We start from the raw sequence: 27,152 nt of genomic DNA on the forward strand, positions 1-27,152 counted from the left end.
ATGCGGAATAGGTGGTGAGTATACCAGTAGCTAGACCATAGACTGCTGGTTATGTATCTGGTTATGTATATTTTGATAATAATTATCACTTTCATCACTAGCATTATCACTATCATTGCTAGCCTGATATCTGAAGTGAAATAGAAAGGTGAATGCAGTAATCAGGTTGGTTCCACCAGTCTAATCATAACCACCATTCATAATGTAATCAGTGCTCTCTCTCTCTCTCTCTCTCTGTGTGTGTGTGTGTGTGTTCACCATTCTATTTCACTTCACATTTTATGATATCTGAAGTGAAATAGAAAGGTGAACGCAGTGATCAGGTTGGTTCCACCAGGCTAATCATAACCACCATTGATAATGTAATCAATGCTCTCTCTCTCTCTCTCTCTCTGTGTGTGTGTGTGTCCAACCAGTATCTTTGATGAGGGGCCAGGAGCTGATCTACATTGCTATGCCCAACAATGTGGCTCTGGCAAAGACCTCAGCTCTTGCCTGCTCACCAACGGTCGTCGATGGGGAGAATAGAATTAGGTAGGTTTAGTCTGACCTGTTCAGACTTCAACATAGTATATGTTTGTTTGTCAGATACTACCATTGGTAATAGAACAGTGACTGTGTGTATGTGTTCACAGATGCATGAGATGCAGAGAGACCTGGCACTCAACACATCCACTCAACACATCCACAATGTGAAGAGACACACACACAGGCACAGACACACGCATACACACACACGATAACATATGCACTACACACACGTACACATGGAGTGACCTGAGGGCACACACTTAATGCGTTGTGAAATCTATTGTGAAATGTAATGTAATGTTTTTAATTGTATATAACTGCCTTAATTTTGCTGGACCCAAGAAGAGTAGCTGCTGTCTTGGCAGCAGCTAATGGGGATCCATAATAAACACAAATACAAAAGAGGTGATTACTTATAATACAGTACAGCACAAATGTTCAGTAATAGCAACACCTTTTGTGTCACTGATGAACTCTGCCTCAACTCTGCTTATTTCTACAGATGGACTGTAGATGCTTTTGCCAGATGGCAACGTCAGTCGTTTGATGAGGAGACCATCATTTGGGTAGGTTTTATCTGACCTGTTCAAACTTCAAAATAAGCTTCCATCCAATTGGCGACAGATTTTCATGCAAATATTCTCAAATCCGCATCTGCACCTTTTCCCACCAGAGATGTGTTTCCATCAAATTGACTTGTTGCGGATAAAAGGCTGTGCGTGATGACGTAGTGCACATAAAAATTACTTTTTCGGTTAAATTCCCATGTACCGAATAAAAACTAAAATGTAAATGAGTTTCCATCGCATTTTCAACACTACTGATGGTTTTGGCACCAAACATTTTTTGTTATATAGCGAATGTTCCCACTCCGGTCTTGGTACGTGTGCTCTAGCCAACAGCTCGCAGATAGTGTGGGTATAGCCTACTACATGATGAGATTTCTATGGACAATTATTTTTATTTGTCAAAAGGCAGCCAAGCATCTATCATCATGTCACCAGAATAAGACCCTCAATATTTATTGGAAAGGAGCATCAAGCTCATTACCATGCACTTTCACCACCCTAACCCTAACCCTAACCCTAACCCTAACCCTGTGAAGTTTATCATAACTTATTTCATTTGTAGCCTAATAAACTACATGCTTTCCTGAGTTGTAGTGGGAGGACCACAAACCATATCATCGCGTGACTCCAAATTTACTTTGATATGATGGTTATTATATTAATGTTTGCACATAAAGGCATTTCCACCGCCATCTCTCGCATAATTAATTTTACCAACTCAAAAAGATCCCACCTTGTCTAACGTATTATGTTTTGTCGACATTTGGAAAGTTTACAAATTTGCTGTTTGAATCAGGCCTGTTATGGCATTTTTTGTCTGACATGTATTTTACTCGCATAAAAAGTTAGGAAGGAAACTTATACAGTGCATTCGGAAAGTATTCAGACCCCTTGACTTTTTCCACATTTTGTTATGTAAACCCAGAAGCCAGCTGCACCAATGTGTCAGAGGAAACACCGTTCAACTGATGACCAAGGTCAGCCTGCAGGTGCCCGGCCCGCCACAACGAGTCGCTAGAGCGCGATGAGCCAAGTAAAGCCCCCCCGGCCAAACCCTCCCCTAACCCAGACGACACTGGGCCAATTGTGCGCCACCCTATGGGACTCCCGATCACGGCCGGTTGTGACACAGCCTAGGATTGAACCCGGGTCTGTAGTGACGCCTCTGGCACTGCGATGCAGTGCCTTAGACCACTGCGCCGCTCAGGAGGCCATTACAGACTTATTCTAAAACGGATTAAATTGTTTTTGTCCCTCATCAATCTACACACAATACCCCATAATGACGAAGCAAAAACTGTTTTTTAGAAATGTTTGCAAATATATACAAAAAAAGAAAAGGAAATATCACATTTACATAACTACTCAGACCCTTTACTCAGTACTTTGTTGAAGCACCTTTGGCAGTAATTACAGCCTCAAGTCTTCTTGTGTATAACGCACACCTGTATTTGGGGAGTTTCTCCCATTTTTCTCTGCAGATCCTCTGAAGTTCTGGCAGGTTGGATGGGGAGCTTCGCTGCACGGCTATTTTCAGGTCTCTCCAGAGATGTTCGATCGGGTTCAAGTCCGGGCTCTGGCTGGGCCACTCAAGGACATTCAGAGACTTGTCCCGAAGCCACTCCTGCGTTGTCTTGGCGGTGTGCTTAGGGTCGTTGTCCTGTTGGAAGGTGAACCTTCGCCCCAGTCTGAGGTCCTGAGCGCTCTGGAGCAGGTTTTCATCAAGGATCTCTCTGTACTTTGCTCCGTTCATCTTTCCCTCTATGTTGACTAGTCTCCCAGTCTCTGTGCCTTTTACTGAGGAGTGGCTTCCATCTGGCCACTCTACCATAAAGGCCTGATTGGTGGTGCTGCAGAGATGGTTGTCCTTCTGGAAGGTTCTCCCATTTCCACAGAGGAACTCTGGAGCTCTGTTAGAGTGACCATCTGGTTCTTGGTCACCTCCCTGACCAAGGCCCTTCTCTCCCGATTGCTCAGTTTGGTCGGTGGTCAAATTATCAATTGAAACAGGATGCACCTGAGCTCAATTTCGAGTGTCATAGCAAAGGGTCTGAATACTTATTTAAATAAGGTATTTCTGTTTTTTATTTTTTATACATTTGCTAAAGAAATCTAAAAACCTGTTTTTGCTTTGTCATTATGGGGTATTGTGTGCAGATTGATGAAGAACATGTTTTATTTTGTCCATTTTAGAATAAGGCTGTAACGTAACAAAATGTGGAAAAAGTCAAGGGGTCTGAATACTTTCCAAATGCACTGTAGTACCTGTTTGTGTCAGATATCACCTATCCTAACTGCCATTGGTGACTATGTGTGTACGTGTTCACAGAAACATGTATGGAGCCAGCTAATGGAGTCTTGCAAAATGATGTGATGAAGTCCAGAATTACAGACAGACTTGATACTGATGTCTCTGAATGGAGAGAAACCTGACACGGCATTAACATTTTACTAGACAACTTTTACTTATGGGGAGGGAGAAACCCTGTGTATTCTGCACCAGGATCAGGGAACTCCTGGTGTATATGGGACACCACACAAGAAGGTATGACGACTCTGACATGTTTGCCAAGGTACCCCCATTACCACCAGACAAAATGTTGATAGGCACAGTATCTGTATCGGATGGGAATGACAATGAATGATGAAAGGTGCACATTGTTATTTTAGCAGAACATTGATTGTATGGTATTATGTGAAGGGTTGTTTATTCTATATGGACCTGTTACTACATTTGAAAGTTATCAAAACACTAAGTATAGAATATCTACATAAATTCAGCAGTTGCATTCTTCTCATATTACTCTGTAGGCAAAGTATTTGATATTGATATAAAAACGTCTGATTGGTCCTTTAACTGAATGTGTAACTTGGCCTATTAAACATAAAAACTATGTTTCGAGTGACAATTAGGCAGGTCTGATGCCAAAAAAGAAAGACAATTCTTACCTACTACACCCATATTTTATTTTAGCCAAAAAGTAGTGTGTAGTTAGAATGGCAACAACAACAAAAGTTAACTACTTAAAACACTACCAAGAGTGTAGTAACAGTTAACAAAATAAACTCATAACCATTGATTCACAGGGAATATTTTGTTTGGCTGTGGTGAGTCACAGAGGATTAGATGGATGATCAGAACACATGTGGGCACAATCTTGGGCTTATTCGGGTGGCTGGAATCAGAGTTTGGGTTAATTCCACAAATTCAAATTTAATTGAATTCACTCTCCCTGTAAATGTCATTAAATGAAAGTAAAATTCCAGGTCAGTCTTTGAATTCAGAGATACTATTAAATTCCAATTTTTAAAAAAGAAGAACAAAATACAATTCCAACTGAATTCTAATTCCAATTCAATTCCAATTCCATAATGTGAAGAATCAAATTTAATTAAACATTTCAAATGAAATTGGAATTGACCCCAACACTGGCTGGAATGTTCATAGCATTAAAGTTAGAAAATACGAAATAGAGCAAATGTGAGTCTTTTATTCACATTGAATACAGTAACCTAGCTACATATCTTACTAGTAAGAATTATCCTTTTATGGGAACAATCCTATCCCACTGAGCCTCTGTAGAATACCCAGTTTGTGCAGATCCTAGCATTATGTCTTGTAATTACGTCTTTACATGATTTATGCCATGGAGTAGAAAGCAGGTCCCTCAAGTCAGCAAAGTAGTGGTGTGGTGGATTAGTAAATGAACAGCTAACATTACAGAATGGAGTGATGTTGTAGGCTGAATGAATGTGTTGTTGTGGTAATACAGCACAGTACTGTTCTTTACCTGAACCTCTCCTGGCCTGCTGTGTCCCAGAACTGCAGTTTGACCCTAACGCCAGGCTTCACCTCCAGGAAGTGCACGTAGAAGTCCACCCCTACTGTCTGGTTGATGCAGTCCAGAAACATCTCCTCTGTGTAACGCTTCAGCAGGGACGACTTACCAACTGTCGAGTCCCCTAACATGATGATCCTGAACTGGTACTGCCACAGAGTCAGGTCCATAGTAGCTGCTGAGGACTGGAGAGAGGGATGGTGCAGATGGAGGGAGATATGGAGAGAGGGATTCCCCTCAGGAAGCCAGAGGCAGATAGGGGTTTGACAAGCTGGAGCTGGTTCCTCAACGCTCTCTCTGAGGAGAAATAGTGGGAGAGCCACTTCTCACGGCTCCCACATAGAACAGTCTGTCTGTAGTGTCAGCAGCCAGGAAACACCCTCACATTGTTGAACACCTGCTGCGAAAGTGTGTTTGGTTCAGTGTGTGTGCTGGCTCCTCAAATCCTCAGAGAAAGCATCTGTGGAAGAATGTCCATCCCATAGAACCCATAGAGTTCTTAAGTTATGTTGCCGTCCTCCTTCATGCAGATCTCGACTGATACTGTGCAAGCATGTGCATGTGTGTATGAGTGTTTGGTAGGGTTGGGGACTTCCAAAGTTTGCCTGTGCCTGTTGATACTTGACAAAGGGAGAGGTGCAAGAGTGTGAGAGGGAGGGAGGGCTCTCCAATGGAAAAGGGAGGGGTGCGCAGATGGAAAGAGAGAAAAGGGGAGTTGTGGCTCTCTGAAGGGAAAGGGTGCATTCTGGCCCTTATCATGGCAAACCTTGTATTTCCTGTTGTCAGTCTCTATTTGACAGTATATGTTTCACTAAATAAGTATATGATGTAGGATGCAAGCACTCAATGACTGTATATCAAGTTGTCAGGAAACATTAATTGAATCATAGATTCTGATTGGGTAGTCTCCCCCATAGCCCACTATATGGGTACAGTTGAGCCTCTGAAAAAGGGAAGTGGAGAACAAAACAACCTAAAGTCTCCTAGGACTCACTAGAAGGGGCTGCTTGGGATTTTAATAGCTCAAGTCAAGACAGGAACTTGCATGTTCACGCCGTGCAATTCAGGTGCAAGGATTGTCATTGGAAACAAGTGACTGGTGCACACTGAAAAGGGTGGTCTATTCAGGGTCACAGAATATCACCAGTCTTACATCAAAGTTGATCTCAAACATAATAGGAAACATTTATCAAAAAAGCATTGCAAATAAATTCAAGAGGTTTTCTCTGATATTTTTTTTTATGGGAAGGATGATATTGAAATAGTCCAGATGGACAAAATTCACAGATTCTTTATTTTCATCTTCCATTCATTCATTAGTGCATCACTGTTTTATTCAATAACACCTGGCTGGGTGGCTTTTTCTGAGGGAAATTGACAAGCACATACATCTGACTACATTTACATATATTATCAATCTGTATTCACACCGTTGTTCCTTCTGGCCTAACAAATAACAATAGTGTTCTTAGCCAAAGTTTCACTTTGAAGAATAACATTTAAATAAAAAAAAGGGGGGGGGCATAGTAATGCTGATATGTTGCATTCAATTGTAGTGATAAATGCCTAACAATAGTCTAAAATCTTGCCATTTTGGTTGCCTGCGTCATTTCAGAGAGCTACTTTTCTCAGTAATTTGACCTTCTGTTGGGTGATATGAAAGGTATTTATTTTCAGGTAGATGAGCGGAGGCTGCTGTATTGAGTTCAAACATGTGAGGTGAACAGGCACAATGAAATAGTCCCTGTAACAGCAGTACCAGCATAAACAGAGCAACAGGTGCATGTAACTGGTAACTCCTAGGAGACAGACGGGAATTTCAGTTCAGCAATCTCAGACTCTGGAGAGCTGCTGTCGCTGAGGTCACTGTATGCGTCTCTGTAACACAAGGGACAGAGTTATATACATCCATAATACTGTCTCAGGATGATATGATAAGTCATATATATATAAACTAGGGTATAGCATTAGAAAAATCCAATACTGGCTGTCTATGGGTAACTTTTTTCATTCCCCTTTTCGCAGCCCAAATGCTGCTCATCTTGCTTGCCTCCATCTGATGGAGTAAAAGGAAATTATGAGAAATACAATGATCTGCATGGTCTTACCGTGGTGAGAGGCGACAACCTTTCTGTAGGTAGCTCTGGAGTTTCCCTGCTGCAGCCAGCAGGAGGCCAAAGTAGGGGGGCGAGGGCTTGATAGGACGAGAAGTGAACTCTGGGTGGTACTGCACTCCAACAAAATAGGCATGATCTGAAACAACACAGGTGGGAAGATGATCGGTTTGAGATGGATGCTACGGACCTATACATTTCGGTTGGCATAGCTACAACTGTTGTTACATTTCAAATTGATACCCCTAAAAAGTGTGTAAATTGTTTTTTTCAATACAGTCAAGAAACTACTTTATGAAGTGATAACGCACTATTTAACATTAACATTTCCAAGAGCCAGACAGTGCAAGACATTGAAATGTCTCCATGGTTAACTCACCATCCAGCTCAATGACCTCCATCCTCTCTCCCTCCACGTCCTGGCCGACAAAATGGAAGCCCCTCTCCTCAAAGTGGTGCTTCAGCTCAGGATTCACCTAAGAGGACAGAGCTCCCATCAATTCAACCCATCCACACTTATAATGTAATACATGTAACACTTCCATATGCAAATGGTTTGTCAATTGCATTCTAATAATAGCAGTCTCTTCAAGTAACATGTAATGTAAAATGTAATGTAAAAATGTAATGCAAATAGACACATCATGACTCGATTCAGCTCTTGTACCTCAAAGCGGTGGCGATGCCTCTCGTCAACATATTCAGCATCGCCATACAGCTTTCCTGAAAAAACACTGGTGTGTTATAATGGTTGATAATATTCAAACACAATCAAATGCTATGTGGTTTTGCCAAGATTAGCACTCACTCAAAATGCTGGTGTTGGATTTGAAGATGGTCCGCCTCTTCCCCAACCTCATAGTCCCACCCATCTGCCCAGGGTTGTGTTCTGGCATGTCAATCACCTGTCAAAAAAGTAACAGAATACCACAATGTTCGTGAGCCAAAACTCAGTGAGAAGTGACAGAGAGATGGACTTGGTTACTATAGCATACCTACCACAGGGTGTTTAGATTCTGGGTGGAATTCAGTAGAGTTGGCATCTGTCAGGTTTGAGAGTTGAACATTTAACTTATGCACATTCTGGAATTATGCAACATACACCCCAAGGATATAATGATTAGTGATTCAAAGATTACTCACCTTGCCAGCCAAGAACATTGCGGGCAAATTCACACACTGCCAACTGCATGCCCAAACATACCCCTACAAAAAGACAATTGGGATTAAATGTGTGCAATAAAAAAAGTCAGGCTGAACCAGTCTGATCAGAATTTCTGATGGATTCAATGATAAAGAGTGACGTACAGAATATAATTTCCATTTAACAAAACATGCTAAACTGACATATGATACATTACAATACTTTTGATTAATTTCCATTTCATTAAAGCTTAAATACATCTTACCTAAAAATGGCTTTTTCTTTTTCCTGGCCCAGCTGATAGCTTGGATTTTCCCCTCTGTCCCCCGTACACCGAAGCCTCCAGGTACCAAGACACCACTGTGTGTATGAGACAATATTGATCCTTCACTGACAGGAGAACACAGCTCCCTTGGCTTAGGGTTACAATTACACAGAAAAAAAATTGTAGTCACAATGCTCATGCATAAGTTCTGTGGGATTTATGGTGTCAAGCAGCCATTATATTGAGTCCTTCTTTAACCTGTCTCCTCCCCATCTACACTGTTTGAAGTGGATTTAACAAGTGACATCAATAAGGCATCATAGCTTTCACCTGGTCAGTCTATGTCATGGAAAGAGCAGGTGTTTTTAATGTGTTGTATACTCAGTGTAGATGTTTTGCTGTAGACACTCACTCAGCACTGCAGAGTTTCTGCCAGGCCTCATGGTACTTCACAGGCTCCTCCTGCAGTGTATTTGGCTCTAGGTCTGCAGAGTCTATGAACTGCAAGAGGGAGACTGAGGGTCAGTGGGAGGTGGGTGGCATAAGAACATGACATACAGTAATCGTCTTTTTTATTATAACATATAAGGTGGCCATATTTAACACAGTCCATTAGAACAGAGCTTCTCATAATCCTTTGTCTATAAGGACACGCAAGGTTTGGTTTGCACAAAAGACAACACCAATGCCACCAATGGAAGCAGACGCACTGCGCGTAGAGCCCTGCGGCCGCTAGTGGTCCTCCAACCCCACCTCCCCAATTATTTTTTATTCGGGAACTCAAGTCGGGGTCTCAATTTACAGAAACTTAGAATACATAAGGTGCAATTTCGAAATTTGGTAGTGAATCAGCAGTTTTCCACAGTCACTCAATTAGCCCATGTCAGCTAAAATGTTTTAGATTGCTAGGTAAGGTAATCTAGCCAGCTATCTAAACCTTGTAGTAATCATCACCAAATTACCGACCGGGCACACAGGGCACTTTGTTAGTCACTCTCACTATCATTTGAACAAGTGATGGCAAAATGTGTAGAATTGCAGGAAGTTAGCTTTAAAACTGCAAAAATGTATCTCTGCCCCATGGCAAAATGAACACAACAAAAAAATGATGATCCACTGCCAAGAGGGAGGGCACTAAAATCTTAAGCCCGCAAGGTGGGTGGGGGGGGCGCTCCAAAGGGACCATGGGTGAATGTGACTGGGTTCCATACCTTGATCTCTAGTTTGTGGTTGATGGCGAGGGCTGAGTGCTCCAGGGCCTTGATGACAGAAGCATATGAGTCAGAGAACTTTGTGTACTTCCCTACCAGGGCGACGGACACATGTTCCAGGAGTCGGTCAGACCTGAGAGGAGACAGTTCAGTTCCAACATGTTCCGAGGACCCTAGGGTATCAAGTCAATATACATTTTAGACCAAAACATGGTAAAATATTCAATCAAACCGGGGTGAGACACAATTCAGTATGGGGGAATTCCAACCTGAGTTAATCGTGCATAAATGGAACACAATTCCTTTTTATGCACTTTTCTCTCTATGCACATTCTGACCTTGAACTTAAGCATGAGAATAGCATGCTATTCACCCACTATTCATTTTGGGTGGAGATCAAAGAAATAAGGTGTAGCGGAGGTGTGTCTACAGTATTCTGACCTTTACTTGATTCCCTCATAATTTCACCACCTTTAGGCACGATGAAATGATGAATAAGGTCGAGCAACCTGTCAGTTCCAAGTAGAACATCTACTTTATTTTATCCAATAGAAATAACACCATTCTCCATGCACTGTAATTCACAAATTGATAAGAGCTACTGATAAGAGCTAGGTAAACGTGTAAGCTGTTTGGATAAGGGGATTGTAAATATAAATTACAATATTGTTTTAGATCTATTTTACCTTATGATCGCTGGAGACAAACGTGAACCCAGTCATATGGACACACACACACACAGACACACGATAACATACGCACTATACACGCACATGGATTTTGTGTTGTAGATTGTGGTTGTAGAATAGTGGCCTAAGGACACACACTTCATGTGTGATATCTGTTGTGAAATATATTGTAATGTTTTTTAAATTGTATAACCGCCTTAATTTTGCTGGACCCTAGGAAGAGTAGCTGCTGCTAAATATGTATATGCGACCAATAAAACGTTATTTGATTTGCTGCCTTGGCAGCAATGGTGGCGCGGTGGTCTAAAGCACTGCATCTCAGTGCTTGAGGCGTCACTACAGACCTCCTGGTTCGATTCCAGGCTGTATCACAACCGGCCGCGATTGGGAGTCCCATAGGGCGGCGCACAATTGGCCCAGCGTCATCCGGGTTTGGCCGGTGTAGGCCGTCATTGTAAATAAGAATTTGTTCTTAACCGACTTGCCTAGTTAAATAAAGGTAAAATAAAAATAAATAAAAATAAATGGGGATCCATAATAAATACCGTTGCTGACAGGTGTATAAAATTGAGCACACAGCCAAACATTGGCAGTATAATGGCCTTACTGAAGAGCTCAGAGATTAAAACGTGGCACCGTCATAGGATGCCATCTTTCCAACAAGTCAGTTAGTAAGATTTCTGCCCTGCTAGAGCTGCCCCGTTCAACTGTAAGTGCTGTCATTGTGAAGTGGAAATGTCTAGGAGCAACAACGGCTCAGCCGCGAAGTGGTAGGCTACACAAGCTCACAGAACAGGACCACCTAGTGCTGAAGTGCGTAGCGCATAAAAATCATATGTCCTCAGTTGCAACACTCACTACCGAGTTCCAAACTGCCTCTGGAAGCAACGTCAGCACAAGATCTGTTAGTCGGGAGCTTCATGAAATGGGTTTCCATGGCCGAGTAGCCGCACACAAACCTAAGATCACCATGCGCAATGCCAAGCGTCAGCTGGAGTGGTGTAAAGCTCGCCGCCATTGGACTATGGAGCAGTGGAAATGCGTTCTCTGGAGTGATGAATCACGCTTCACCATCTGGCAGTCCGACGGACTCATCTGGGTTTGGCTGATGCCAGGAGAACGCTACCTGACCCAATGCATAGTGCCAACAGTAAAGTTTGGTGGAGGAGGAATAATGGTTCGGGCTAGGCCCCTTAGTTCCAGTGAAGGGAAATCTTAATGCTACAGCATACAATGACATTCTAGATGATTCTGTACTTCCAACTTTGTGGCAACAGTTTGGGGAAGGCCATTTCCTGTTTCAGCATGACAATGCTCCCGTGCACAAAGCGAGGTCCATACAGAAATGGACCGACTGGACCGTTGTCATCAGAGTTCCATGATTAGTAAGGATTATTAGGGTAGATTTATAGGACTAATGTACATTTTTCTCACCTTCCAATATTTCATGGATTGAACAATTGAATGTGGCAACTTTCAGGATGAATCAAACCACTGTATTTTTGATTCACCAATATATTTTGTGTGCAAAGGCTCTCCAAAACCTTTTTTTAACATTATTATTCATAAATACTTTCATAACCCTAAATATTATACAAGATCAAAGTATTTTTTTTTATCTACCAATTGGTGCTGAAAAGGAGACTAATATGGTGTATATTTAGGCCCACATGGCTTTCTTTAATTGATCCCTAATATTCTGAAAAGTTACAAATGTAAGGTACACCACATTTAAAGGGATGGCTTTAGATAACTGTACTGAAAACCCTATTGAATGAAAACTCCACTAGAAAATCTGTTGGCCAGGAAGTGGGAGGATTTTCAGCAGTTAAATTACATTTATTCAGTGTGCGCAAGGGAACCACACCTGCATAAGGTCAGTCTGAATACCAACTACTGAGAAGTGCATAGGAAAGGTGTGCGCAAGAAAGGCGTACATTTCCTAAGTCTGAATCGGGCCCTATGTCAGCATGTAGTAAAAATCTAAGAGCCCTGATGCCAAAGTTCTACAGTAACCTTGTCATATGTTGTACTATAGTGATGTTACGTTTGATACCGGAGCTCAGAGGCATGCGTCGAAATAACAGAGCAGTTTACTTGAAAGCAGTGTGCTGATGACTATCACTTTATCAGAGGCATGCGATAAATGATGTTCTAAGCTTTGTTTCGTGGCACAACCACCTGACTGGTTTGCTATTGCTTTCGGTTGAAGACAAAGGCTACGCTGCGCGCGCTATGGCATGTGGGACGTCTTCTAGAATAATTTGCCTGCCCTACATTCTTTTGACCAGCAGGTGCCACTAGTGTATGCTGTGTTGAGCAAAGCCTCAAGTAATGAACCTACAGTATTTTCAACACAATTGGCTGGAAAGTCTCAATTCTTCAGGAAGCTTAGTTTCCACATCACTATTGTACTACAGCAGAGTAGTGCTACATTCAGAAGCCTATTTCTGCCATAAACAGTCCAACTGGACTACAACTCCCACATGGCCATGGGGGGTGAGCCAGGGGTCCCCTTCACCTGTCGGACATCTCCTTCCACTTGGTGAGCATCTTCCTGGCCCTCATCTCAATAGGCAGGTCCAGCCGCTGGCAGATGTAGCCCACCACCCCCTGGTCCTCCAGTAGGAGGGGTACTCTGTAGATGGACGACACGTCTGCCACACAGATCACCTGGGGACAGGGAGAGAGAAAAGCATAAGAATCTGATTTAAATGGTTCTGGTTGACTTAAACAGTAACTTTTTCCTGGGTTGTGTTCATTTAGGCACGCAACGGAAAACTGACATTTGTTTTTCTTATTGGACAAGACCATATAGTTCCTCCCTGTTTCAGTCCATTTTAATGAACACGACCCAGTCATGTTAAAACATAGACAGAGAAGGCCTTACCTGCGTGGGCTCTACGTGACAGAACATGGAGATCTTCTCTTTGACAGCATTCTCCAGAGGTGTCGCACAGCGGCACATGATCTGAAAATACATGAAGAGAAGCACATTGCACATTGATAACATTCTATGCCATAGTTAGCCAATTCCAAGAGTCCCAGGGCTAAAGGATGAGGGAGTATCTAACTCACCAGGTCTGGGGAGAGTCCTAGTCCACGGAGCTCTCGGACACTGTTCTGAGTGGGTTTAGTCTTCTGTTCTCCTGTTGCAATGGGCTAAAGGCAGACAAAGTTACATTTCAGTTCTCAGTTAAGCATCATTGTACGACCTTTTACTTGAAACACAACTGATGTGCTTTTGAGACTAAGTTAAAGCGTTCATGATGTTTTACAATGCTTATGTATGGGATTGTGTTTTGATTCAATTGTGTGTGTGTATTAATGCAGTAAAGGCAATGTTTAGACACTTTTGATACAGATGTGCCTTGTCGCAACGCTGAAATCGGCTTTCAAACAAGCCCTACTCTGCATGTGTGTGTGTGTGTTAAAGCGCTTACCTGTGGGACTAAGCTGACGTGAATGTTACAGAAGTTATCCCTCTTCACTTTGAACTGGAACTGTCTGAAGGCCTCGATAAATGGCATGCTCTCAATGTCTCCCACAGTGCCTCCCAACTGTCAACACAGGACACAGCCTGAGACCTCAACATTCACTAGGCAAAAACGCAAGAAACCGTCTGAAACGGGGAGGTACTATCTGAACAGCTCATTTTCCATTGCACGTTTTGAATGTGTTGCTAGTGTGTCCTAATCAATACGACCCAGCTTAACAATCCCTGGCTAAAACCAGACACCAATAACAACTTCATGGGGACAATCACAATGGCCTATAATGAATGACCCATAATCAGACAAACTTGACTACGCTGTGGCTCGTACCTCTATAACGCAGACTTGTGGCTCCACCCCATCGTCATCCACTGAGATCTTGGCCTGCTTCATCACCCACTCCTGAATGGCATCTGTGATGTGTGGCACCACTGAGATAAGAGAGAAAACATCAGCAAAATAGAATCAGCATCCAGAGACTCGAGATCAGCATAGAAATAAGGACTATGGAGAGACCCTTACAAATCAACACAACAGCTAGGAGTGATGTCATTGGTTTCCAGGAGTTGCCCTAATCCTAATGCCCCTTGCCTAGTGGAGAACCCTTGTTCTCTCCCTCACCCTGTACAGTTTTGCCCAGGTAGTCTCCCCTCCTCTCCTTGTTGATGACTGACTGGTAGATTTTGCCCGTGGTTAGGTTGTTGTCCCTGGTTAGTCTGATGTCCAGGAAGCGCTCGTAGTTTCCTAAATCCAGGTCCACCTCACCTCCATCGTCCAACACAAACACTTCACCTGGATGGGTGATGCAACTCAAGTCAATTAAATAGGCATGCATTGGCCTAGCCCTCACAGATTAAATGCTTTAGTCAGAGAGGACTCACCACACAAATGCACTCACCATGTTCATAAGGTGAGAAGGTGCCAGCATCAATGTTGATGTAGGGGTCGATTTTGATGGCAGTCACATGCAGACCACAGGACTTCAGGATTAAGCCCACACTACTGGCAATGATGCCCTTGCCAATTCCGGATATGACACCGCCAGTGACCAAGATGTACTTCATAGTGGCATGTGAAACCTAGAAACAAATAGAAGATGACAATCAATGTTAGACAACAGAAAACATGTTCGCCATATACAGTGGGGAAAAAAAGTATTTAGTCAGCCACCAATTGTGCAAGTTTTCCCACTTAAAAAGATGAGGCCTGTAATTTTCATCATAGGTACACGTCAACTATGACAGACAAATTGAGAAAAGAAAATCCAGAAAATCACATTGTAGGATTTTTAATGAATTTATTTGCAAATTATGGTGGAAAATAAGTATTTGGTCAATAACAAAAGTTTCTCAATACTTTGTTATATACCCTTTGTTGGCAATGACACAGGTCAAATGTTTTCTGTAAGTCTTCACAAGGTTTTCACACACTGTTGCTGGTATTTTGGCCCATTCCTCCACGCAGATCTCTAGAGCAGTGATGTTTTGGGGCTGTCGCTGGGCAACACGGACTTAACTCCCTCCAAAGATTTTCTATGGGGTTGAAATCTGGAGACTGGCTAGGCCACTCCAGGACCTTGAAATGCTTCTTACGAAGCCATTCCTTCGTTGCCCGGGTGGTGTGTTTGGGATCATTGTCATGCTGAAAGACCCAGCCACGTTTCATCTTCAATGCCCTTGCTGATGGAAGGAGGTTTTCACTCAAAATCTCACGATACATGGCCCCATTCATTCTTTCCTTTACACGGATCAGTCGTCCTGGTCCCTTTGCAGAAAGACAGCCCCAAAGCATGATGTTTCCACCCCCATGCTTCACAGTAGGTATGGTGTTCTTTGGATGCAACTCAGCATTATTTGTCCTCCAAACACGACGAGTTGAGTTTTTACCAAAAAGTTATTTTGGTTTCATCTGACCATATGACATTCTCCCAATCCTCTTCTGGATCATCCAAATGCACTCTAGCAAACTTCAGACGGGCCTGGACATGTACTGGCTTAAGCAGGGGGACACGTCTGGCACTGCAGGATTTGAGTCCCTGGCGGCGTAGTGTGTTACTGATGGTAGGCTTTGTTACTTTGGTCCCAGCTCTCTGCAGGTCATTCACTAGGTCCCCCCGTGTGGTTCTGGGATTTTTGCTCACCGTTCTTGTGATCATTTTGACCCCACGGGGTGAGATCTTGCGTGGAGCCCCAGATTGAGGGAGATTATCAGTGGTCTTGTATGTCTTCCATTTCCTAATAATTGCTCCCACAGTTGATTTCTTCAAACCAAGCTGCTTACCTATTGCAGATTCAGTCTTCCCAGCCTGGTGCAGGTCTACAATTTTGTTTCTGGTGTTCTTTGACAGCTCTTTGGTCTTGGCCATAGTGGAGTTTGGAGTGTGACTGTTTGAGGTTGTGGACAGGTGTCTTTTATACTGATAACAAGTTCAAACAGGTGCCATTAATACAGGTAACGAGTGGAGGACAGAGGAGCCTCTTAAAGAAGAAGTTACAGGTCTGTGAGAGCCAGAAATCTTGCTTGTTTGTAGGTGACCAAATACTTATTTTCCACCATAATTTGCAAATAAATTCATTAAAAATCCTACAATGTGATTTTCTGGATTTTTTTCTTCTCATTTTGTCTGTCATAGTTGACGTGTACCTATGATGAAAATTACAGGCCTCTCTCATCTTTTTAAGTGGGAGAACTTGCACAATTGGTGGCTGACTAAATACTTTTTTTCCCCACTGTACCTACAGGTTAGTGCTGAGCGATTAACCGAAATGTCTGTTATTTTATGGTTTTTAAACAACTAATTGACAGATGTCGGTTCAATTATTTGAATTCCATTTCATTATGTTTTTTTCTGTGAGCTCAGGGTATCAGAAAACGAGTCAGTATCTGGTGTGACCACCATTTGCCTCACGCAACGCGACATCTCCTTTGCATAGAGTTGATCAGGCTGTTGATTGTGGCCTGTGGAATGTTGTCCCACTCCTCTTCAATGGCTGTGCAAAGTTGCTAGATATTGGCGGGAACTGGAACACGCTGTCTTACACTTCGATGCAGAGCATCCCAAACATGCTCAAATGGGTGACATGTCTGGTGAGTATGCAGGTCATGGAAGAACTGGGACATTTTCAGCTTCCATGAATTGTCTACAGATCCTTGCGACATGGGGCCGTGCATTATCACGCTGAAACGTGATGGCGGCGGATGAATGGCACGACAATGGGCCTCAGGATCTCGTCATGGTATCTCTGTGCATTCAATTTGCCGTCAATAAAATGCAAACCAATCCCCATCTGCCCGGTACAGTTGAAACCGGTATTCATCTGTGAAGAGCACACTTCTCCAGAGCGCCAGTGGCCATCGAAGGTGAGCATTTGCCCACTGAAGTCGGTTACGACCTGGTGAGGACGACGAGCACGCAGATGATCTTCCCTTAGATGGTTTCTGACAGTTTGTGCAGAAATTCTTCAGTTGTGCAAACCCCCAATTTCATCAGCGGTCACAGTGGCTGGTCTCAGACGATCCCGCTGGTGAAGAAGCCGGATGTGAAGGTCCTGGGCTGGCGTGGTTACACCTGGTCTGTGGTTGTTGCAGACATTCCTGCAGTCAGCATGCCAATTGCACGCTCCCTCAAAACGTGGCATTGTGTTGTGTGACAAAACTGCACATTTTAGAGTGGCCTTTTATTGTCCCCAGCACAAGGTGCTGTTGGTATTCAGCATTGAGAAAATGAAGCCTTATTTACATTGAACTACTAAAATAGTGATTTTGTCAGACAGCAGAGGCCGCAGCTCTATAGAGATGAGATGACTCAGAAAGAAATAATAAAGTCATCAAATAAAACAAATGTAACAAACACAACTGAAATATTTTGTTAAAAGTAATGTGAATAAATTATTGTTAATAAGTGAGAAGTCTACCATCACGGGCCTTTTATTATTTGTTTTATTCTGTGTTACAGCATTCAACCCACATAATGGATAGTGATAATTTTTTAATAATAGAACAGAAACTGAACAGACCTCAAAAAGCATTTATCGCTCAGCACTACTATAGGTAAAGGTTTGACTATCCTACCTCTTACTATACTAGTCTAACCAGTTTTAGCCAACATCTGTTTGGTGAGTAGGTCTAGGCTTAATGATTCTGATGAAAATGCGCTCTGTCTTTATCAAAGTAATGCTTTTGCATATTTTCAGTGTGGAACCCGTCTATGTTTAGGGGGGTTATAGCCTAGGCTAATCAATTCTAAATGACACTAGCAATTCGCAAAGTATCCTAAGCTGAAAATAGACAGGATGAAATTATTCCAAAACTGCAGCTCATTGTTGGAACACATACAAAGGTATGTGGACACCCCTTCAAATTAGTGGATTCGGCTATTTCTGCCACAACCGTTGCTGACAGGTGTATAAAATTGAGCACATAGCCATGCTATCTCTATAGACAAACACTGTCAATAGAATGGCCTTACTGAAGAGCTCAGTGACTTAAAATGGCACCGTCATAGGATGCCACCTTTCCAACAAGTCAGTTCGTCAAATTCCTGCCCTGCTAGGGCTTCCCCGGTCAACTGTAAGTGCTGTTATTGTGAAGTGGAAAGTGTAGGAGCAACAACCGCTCAGCCGCAAAGTGGTAGGCCACACAACCTCACAGAACGGGACCGCTGAAGCACATAAAAATTGTCTGTCCTCGGTTGCAACACTCACTACCGAGTTCCAAACTCACCATATAAAGTCCACAGAAGAAGACTGAAGGAGGAGAGATTACTAGAAACTACCTAGGTTGCCTCTTTTATCTGTGGATTAATTGTCAGAGTAGAGAACACATGATGTTACGTGTCTCAAAATGGGTCAACATTATACAAATATTTTTTTTAAGGACCTTGTGCATTTCAGGTAAAATAACAACCCAATGTTTATATCACAGGACAAATTAGCTAGCAACAGCAAGTTAGCTAGCTAAATGTCCATGAATATTTCATGCGTTTCGACCTGTCCCCAAATTAATATAGTTGGTTCAGAGTTTGTTTTGATATTTCAACCTGCATGTCCTGATCGCTTCTGGTGTGGATGGCCAAAATCACCACGCTCGCGATGGCGGACGCACGTGCGTGCCCGGCCAAGTCAGCGTGTTAGACTTGCTTTCAATGACAATGACAGACCTATAACTCACATTTCTATGTACATTTGGTCGGGTTGCCCAAAAAGTTACATATTGCAGCTTTAAGGATCGACTTTTGACGTTCGTTCGAGTACTCATGCCCATCCCTAATATGTTCCCCACCTTCTCGCCATTAAATATAGTTAGGTAGGAAATCGCTGAATTGGGAATGTTTTGGTTATGAACCGATCCAAGGGGATACAAATGTATTGCCGGCTGCATACATTGCGTTTGGATGGTAAAACGAAACGACTCAATATCGCCATCTGCCGGCCTTTGGACTAAATCAATTTAAGGCCGGAGAAACAATCAATTGAGTCATGAATGATATAAATGTTTTGAATGATAGAAATGGAAAAGTACTTGTCGTAATACACTACATGTTAGATGGATTTCGAGGCAATTCGTTTTTCCAGACATTTCAGTCTTCATTTAAATAATTTAACGTTAGGCTAATGCCGCGTTCAAAATAACTGGGAACTCGGAAATATCCGACTTCCGTCAGTTCAAGACAACTGGGAACTCGGGAAAATAAAATCCGCCTCGACTGGGAAAAACCGTTTAACACTCAACCAATTCGGAAATCCAAGTCGGAAATTCGGCCATCTTTCTGGAGCTCATACGTTCCGACCTGAACAGTCCTGACTTAAAAGATTTAACCAAAAAATTCCCGAATTTCCAGTTGTCTTGAAAGCACCATAACATTCAATCATGCCATGGTAGCTGTCATACACTCACCTTAGTGTTTGGATCTCTTCTATTACATAAAAGCCGTTCATGTTTGTATGTTGTTCACTTCTAACTACTATAGTGCTCTATGTGGCTGTAGTTTTTTTGTCTGGTTGTTCACCCAGTTTCAACTTCTCACAATTGCGGAAATCCAATGGCGGGAAATAAAAATGGCACACTGCACTGCAGTTGAATATAAACAGAGGATGCAAGGAATTGCGAGGTATTTTTCCTCATGGTAATCACATCGTTTCTGTTTAGATCATTTTGTTTATACACTAAAATATAAATCACATGATATGACAAGTATAGGCAGCCAGGTTCGCTGCTTCTTACATGATCTCGCTAGCTAGCGATTTAAAACATGACTTTATCACCACTGGCAGTGCATTACCGTTGCATCATTGCACATTAGCCCTCACTTGATCAAACTACTATACTAATCCGTGGCTCTCTTGCGTAGTTAGCTCAGCAAGCTGGTAGCTAGCTTCTACTCGACTTGAACTCACCGAATTATACAAATACAGATGAAATCTTCCGCACAAGCCCCAGGATGATCACACATGAAATGGTCTAAAGTCAATTCTTCATGTATTCTGTGTCATGCACGATATTGTTACTACTTGCCTACGCACGTTATTCTGTGTTGGTACACGTGTGACGCACACTGACACAAAGAAGACCTCGCGGCCGCATAAACAAGGCAGAATTGAATGCAATGATTTACATATGACAAAGTGAAAAGGATTGACTTTGCATGCAGCCAAGCCAAATGATGTACAATCTGTCGCGCGCATTTGCTGCGCACTGCACTGTAAACACTCATGAGCAGGACTTGAGCAACGTCACTGTTGTGTTTGCGGTCGGAATAGGTGCTTGGTTGGAGTCTGCAACAGTAAGGCTAGTTTGGTGTGAAACGACCAGTGGTGGTGTATAACCAGGTATACTGAAATATAATGACGTCTCTGGTATAATTTAGTTAACGATGTTTAATAACGTTATTGCTGGTTAAGTACAATAACACCCCTTTACTTTTTACACATGTTGTTGTGTTATGGATTTGATTGTCATTTTTTGTGTGAAAATACTAACAAAAAAAATAAAACACGAATACATCTTGATTATATAAGTATTCAACCCCAAGTTAATACATGTTAGAATCATCTTTGACAGCGATTACAGCTGTGAGTCTTTCTAGGTATATCTCTAAGAGCTTTCCACGCCTGGATTGTGCAACATTTGCCAATGTATTATTTTCAAAATTCTTCAAGCTCTGTCAAATTGGTTGTTGATCATTGTTAGACAACTATTTTCAGGTGTCATAGATTTTCAAGCAGATTTAAATCACAACTGTAACTCAGCCTCTCAGGAACATTCACTGTCTACTTGGTAAGCAACTCCAGTGAAGATTTGTGTTTTAGGTTATTGTCCTGCTGAAAATGTGAATTCATATCCCAGTGTTTGGTGGAAAGCAGACAGAAGCAGGTTTTCCTCTAGGATTTTGCCTGTGCTTAGCTCCATTCCATTTATTTTTTATCCTGAAAAACTCCACAGGCCTTAATGATTACAAGCATACCCATAACATGATGCAGCCACCACTATGCTTGAAAATATGGAGAGTGGTTCTCAGTAATGTGTTGTATTGGATTTGCCCCAAACATTACACTTTGTATTCGGGACAAAAAGTTAATTGCTTTGTCACATTTTTTGTATTATTACTAAGTGCCCTGTTGCAAACAGGATGCATGTTTTGGAATATTTGTTTTCGGTACAGGCTTCCTTCTTTTCACTCTGTCAATTAGGTTAGTATTGTGGAGTAACTACAATGTTGTTGACAGCGGTACTTAAATAAAAATAGTACTACTTATGTAGCTTTTTGGGGTATCTGTACTTTATTTATATTTGACTACCTTTACTTCACTGCATTCTTAAAGAAAATAATGTACTTTTTACTCCATACATTTTCCCTGACACCCAAAATTACTTTTTGAATGCTTAGCAGGACAGGAAAGTTGTGAAATTCATACACTTATCAAGAGAACATCCCTTGTCATCCCTACTGCCTCTGATCTGACAGACTCACTAAACACACATGCTTTGTTTGTAAATTATGTCTGAGTGTTGGAGTGTGCCCCTGGCTATCTGTAAAAATAATAATAATATGAGGCATCTGGTATGCTTAATATAAGGATTTTTAAATTATTAATACTTTTACTTTTGATACTTAAGTATATTTGAGCAATTACATTTACTTTTGATACTTAAGTATATTTGAAACCAAATACTGTTAAACTTTTACTCAAGTAGTATTTTACTGGGTGAATTTCACTTTTACTTGAGTAATATTCTATTAAGGTATCTTTACTTTTACTCAAGTATGACAATTGGGTACTTTTTCTACCACTGGTTGTTGATCCATCCTCAGTTATCACAGCTGTACCTGTTTTAAAGTCACTATTGGCCTCATGGTCAAATCCCTGAGCGGTTTCCTTCCTCGCCGGCAACTGAGTTAGGAAGGACACCTGTATCTTTGTAGTGACTGGGTGTATTGATACACTATCCAAAATGTAATTAATATCTTCACCATGCTCAAAGGGATATTCAAGGTGCCCTTCTTTGCGAGGCATTGGAAAACCTCCGTTGTTTTGTGGTTAAATCTGTGTTTGAAATTCACTGCTCGACTGAGGGACCTTACATATAATTGTGTGTGTGGGGAACACATGTTAAACACTTATTGCACACAGAGTGAGTCCATGCAACTTATTATGTGACGTATTAAGCACATTTTTTGCCATAACAAAAGGGGTTGAACACTTATTGACTCAAGACATTTCAGCTTTTCATTTTGTATTAATTTGTAAGCATAAAAAAAATTAACATAATTAAACTTTGACATTGTGAGGTATTGTGGCCAGTGACAAAAAATCTCAATTTAATACATTTCAAATTCGGGCTGTAACACAACAAAATGTGGAGAAAGTAAAGGGGTGTGAATATTTTGTGAACACATTGTAGGTAGCTAGCTATCTTTTGATCTAGCGAGGCAGGCTAGCTAATGTAACTAGTTAGCTAGCTACCTCATTAGAACTTAGTTAGGTCGTAGCTCATTCAAGTTTATTGTGTATTGTCTAGATACTGATGGTTATGTAACGTTATCATTTGATAATGCTAGCAAGGCAGGCTAGCTAGCTAGCTGGCTACAGGCTAGCTAACGTTAGTTAACTAGCTAGCTAATGTTAGCCTACAAGTCGTATTTGCAAGTTAGTTTGTAGCTCATAGAAGTGTATTCTGTTTTGTCTAAGGCAAAACTAAATAATGGATGTAGCTATGGGGGTGGCTAACTCATGTCTGAGTCTGACTAATACAGTGAACTATTGGTGCTTTCAAGAGAACTGGGAACTGGGAGAAAAAAAAACTAGGTCAAATCATGAAGTCAGTGATCTTCAGGTCAGAAAGTCGGAGCACTAGAAAGATGCCTGAGTTTGCAACTTGGAATTTCAAGTTGGAAGACCGTTCAAAATTACTTTTCCCAGTCGGAGCTAATTTTTTTCACCCACCCACCAATGAATTTCTGGCTACACCACTGGGGTTAGGCATAAGGTTATCTGTGTGGTTAAGGTTAGGTTTAAAATCACACTTTAAGAAGATAAATTGTAGAAATAGGTGGCCTGTATGACTTTGTGGCAACTAGTGACAACCTAGAATTAGCTTGACCCGAGTTACTGCCCTGATGACAACGGTTATGTGAAAAATAGTATTTAACAAAATACCCGGTTTGATAAACTAGTAGTTTAATTACCCAGCCAAGCAGATACAAGTAGTAGAGTAATTTTGGTTGTGAAGTACATTATCAAAAAGCTTTGTCCTTTCTTTATAACAAAATGCAATTTGCTACTTGGCTGTCTATCGTATCACCCTGTCACAGGCCCTACCAGTCAACACCACTTCATAAGATGAGGAAGTAAATTGCCTGCTGCAGTTGTTCGAGAGATGTCCAGTTTGCAGCCAAACATGAAACATAGAGAAGACCAGCAAGGGGACCCTCAGAATCACGCAGACATGCCCTCGCTGTGAGCATTCCTATAAATGGAACAGTGGGGACACTTGAATCAGGTTGGTGACATTTGACCTGGTCAAAGGTCAAACAGTTGCGAGTTTTGTCCCAATTCACCTTCATAACCTAGCCTGGTGGAACCAGCCTGATCATTGCGTTTACCATTATATTTCACTTCACATATGATATCTGAAGTGAAATAGAAAGGTGAATGCAGCGATCAGGTTGTTTCCACCATGCTAATCATAACCACCATTGATAATGTAATCAGTGCTCTGTTTGTGTGACTGACCAGTATCTTTGAGGGGCCAGAAGCAGGTCTACGATGCCATGCCCATCAATGGGGCGCTGGCAAAGACCTTACCTCCAGCCTCACCTCTTGCCAGCTTACCAACGGTCGTCGATGGAGAGGTAGGTTTAGTCTGACCTGTTCAAACTTTAACATAGTATACCACGTATCCTAACTGCCATTGGTAATCGAACAGTGACTGTGTATTTGTTCACAGATGCATCTATTGACCCAGCACTTGGAGACTTGCAAGATGATGTGATGTCCAGACTGATAGACGGGCTTCATACTGATGTCTCTAAATGGAGAGAGACCTGGTACTCGGCATGAACATTTTACTAGACAGTTTTTACTTGTATTGTCTTTTTTAAATTATTGAATTGAATGGTATCAGTCAATATGGGGAGGGAGAAACCCTGTGTATTCTGCACCAGGATCAGGTAACTCCTGGTGTATAGAGGACACCACATAGGAAGGTATGACCACTGACATGTTTACCAAGGTAGCCCCATTACCACCAGACAAAATGCCGATAGGCACAGTATCTTTATTGGCTGGGAAATACAATGAAAGGTGAAAGATGCACATTGTTATATTAGCAGAACACTGCTTCTATGGTATTATGTAAATGGTGTTTATTCTACATGGACCTGTTACTACATTTGAAAGTTATCAAAACACTTAGTTTAGAATATCTACATAAATTCAGCAATTGCATTCTTCTCATATTACTGTGTAGGCTACTGATCTATTCAAAGCTTCCTCCAGCATCTCACCATACATCTGCCTGTAGTTATTGAACTCAACCTGCAGGAGGTTTGTTTGTTGTGATTGAGTGAGGGGAAACAGCTGCGGGCAAGGTTCTGACAGATGGGTGTGTCTTGGTGGTGGCCCCTTTAAGTTCACCCCAGTATATCTATTTGCACATCTTCTGCACATCTATCACTCCAGTGTTAATACTAAATTGTAATTACTTTGCACTATGGCCTATTTATTACCTTACCTCCATAACTTACTACATTTGCACACACTGTATATAGATTTTCTATTGTGTTATTGACTGTATGATTTGTTTATTCCATATGCAACTCTGTGTTGTTGTTTTTAATCGCACTGCTTTGCTTTATCTTGGCCAGGTCGCAGTTGTAAATGAGAACTTGTTCTCAACTGGCTTACCTGGTTAAATAAAAGGTTAAAAAAATAAACGAATACGTTTTCAAAACAGCTTAAATTACATTTACTTTAGGGGCCCAAATGTCATTTTATTGTTAATAATGTCGAGGGGGGTTCTCGTGTTTTATTATCGTTCAAACTCATCGCTTTACATCTTGATACAGACAGAGGCCGGGAGGCCTACTGTTGTGGGAGGCAGAAGGTGGCCCCATCTTGTGGCAGTCAGTTCTGTGACCACCAGATGGCATGTGAGCGCTCATTATTTTTGTTTTTGTTTACCTGCTTGATGATATACACTGAGTCATAGCATTCACCTGTCATGGAAAGAGCAGGTGTTCCTAATGTTTTGTACCCTCAGTGCATAATTTACACTTTACTTTCTGTAAGTAATTTATATTTAAAGAAAACCCTAAATGACAAAAGCAGGGAAAGACCTCAGCCTGACCTGAAAATACAGTATTGACACAGTAGGCGTATCTAATCAATTGGAACAGGTATGCAGACATACATATGCCTACATGTGACATAATACTTTACAGTCCTAAGGAGGGAGTTGAAAAGCGATATAAATTGTATCCTTTCTCAAAATACAACTATTACAACACTACAATGAAATAAAATCAGTTTCACCTACATACTCTCTCCCTCTCTGCTCCAGTTTAGCTCTCCGTAATGAGAGTGGGGATTTTAATACATTTCTGCTCATGATCTTGATCTAATTAAAGCCCTCGTCCCTTCCATGTCATTTTCATAAGCTGCTCCCTCCAATTACATATAACAACCGAGCACGTTCAGATATTAACCTCCAGTGTGAAGTGTCTCTCTTTCCCTCGACTTATCTACTTGCGCACTTAAAATAATACATAGGGCAACTCCAAGATAATTCCACCTTTTGTTTGAATTCCACGAGAGAGTTTAGCTATTGTATAATCTATTTCCCATTTTTCTAGATAACAAGAAGTTGTGGTGTCAATTGTCCGGGTATATGTTCCAAATCTGGGAAATACATGTTATTTTTAAGAAAAACTCTCAAATTGATGGCAGTCAAATACCACCAGTCATCATTCTGGACATGTTTAACTACTGATGTTGTTGTGACCCTCTCTAACCCTGACTCTACGAGACTGAATGAATGAAGTGAGGTCAACAAGGCCCGGGGAAATTTGTCAATTGTAGATTCAAATTTGCCACAAAATAACTCCAGGCTAAAACCCTTGACCAGAGGGGAGTTATTAGACTTCAAGGTTGACCTGATTTATCCATGCACAATACATCAGAACTCAATCCTTTGAGAGGAGCTAAGATGACAACATGGTGCCCCATAATAACAAATCTGTGTCATATCGTCCACTTTCTGAAATATTGATTCTAAAACACACAGACTTTACTTTCGTGCTGGTGTTTTAAAAGTACCTCCACTTTGGGCCAGCAGCAGGGCTGGGGTCAGATGCCATGCATGTTTCACTCTCCCAGCAGACCTCCAGGGGCCTTGGGGTTGTTTCAGAGCAAAGTGAGGGCTCATTGAGTGAGGAAAGTGGCTGAAGCAGACCATGGACTAACAAAGAAACATTACCCTAGAATCCCCTGGTCCCCATCCACATTGTATATGAATTATACACTTTCTCCTTCTCCTAGTTTTGAAATGTGAGATTTGATTTCAGTGAACACAGATGGTCATTTAGACATAATGCCATACTTAACTATCAGCAACCTCAGGACCAAACTACTATTATAACAAATATCAGACGCGAGTGTGAAAGGTCAGTGTTGTACCAAACTTGAGATATGAGTTCAGTAATTCTTAACAGTGGCTATAATGTGACAACTTTGTTAGGTACTGCAGTAAATAAGTCATAGAAAAAATTATGCCTCTGAGAAATGCAGCTTTGCCTCT

At 41.6% G+C, this 27,152-nt stretch overlaps 2 protein-coding genes and 1 long non-coding RNA gene across 3 annotated transcripts in view; 1 reads left to right on the top strand and 2 right to left on the bottom strand.

The window, feature by feature from the left end:
* The window catches only part of LOC311140429 (ras-related protein Rab-39B-like), a 22,669-nt gene extending 17,185 nt beyond the window's left edge, over positions 1 to 5,484 (bottom strand). Inside the window, exon 1 of the mRNA XM_084175484.1 lies at positions 4,892 to 5,484. Coding sequence (XP_084031610.1) covers positions 4,892 to 5,109 — 218 coding nt within the window. The 5' untranslated portion in view covers positions 5,110 to 5,484. The remainder of the gene's footprint in view (positions 1 to 4,891) is intronic.
* Positions 5,485 to 6,214: 730 nt separating this feature from the next.
* On the bottom strand, positions 6,215 to 20,411 carry LOC311140870 (CTP synthase 1-like). The gene is made up of 18 exons (XM_084176149.1): positions 20,252 to 20,411; positions 14,755 to 14,935; positions 14,478 to 14,648; positions 14,187 to 14,287; positions 13,806 to 13,922; positions 13,441 to 13,524; positions 13,253 to 13,333; positions 12,884 to 13,035; positions 9,674 to 9,806; positions 8,875 to 8,963; positions 8,463 to 8,557; positions 8,197 to 8,259; positions 8,053 to 8,096; positions 7,862 to 7,958; positions 7,721 to 7,776; positions 7,433 to 7,529; positions 7,048 to 7,192; positions 6,215 to 6,817 (listed from the first exon to the last, which is right to left on the bottom strand). The coding sequence occupies exons 2-18, from the start codon at positions 14,918 to 14,920 to the stop codon at positions 6,739 to 6,741; spliced, it is 1,770 nt and encodes a 589-aa protein (XP_084032275.1). The 5' UTR covers positions 14,921 to 14,935; positions 20,252 to 20,411; the 3' UTR covers positions 6,215 to 6,738.
* Positions 20,412 to 20,562: 151 nt separating this feature from the next.
* On the top strand, positions 20,563 to 25,303 carry LOC311139171. Its single transcript, XR_014614081.1, has 4 exons — positions 20,563 to 20,683; positions 23,668 to 23,855; positions 24,092 to 24,207; positions 24,303 to 25,303. It is a non-coding gene; the product is annotated as an uncharacterized lncRNA (long non-coding RNA).
* The last annotated feature ends 1,849 nt before the right edge of the window (positions 25,304 to 27,152 follow it).

The sequence above is a fragment of the Coregonus lavaretus genome (assembly GCF_964263955.1).
Source record: "Coregonus lavaretus genome assembly, chromosome: 13".
Taxonomy (NCBI): domain Eukaryota; kingdom Metazoa; phylum Chordata; class Actinopteri; order Salmoniformes; family Salmonidae; genus Coregonus; species Coregonus lavaretus.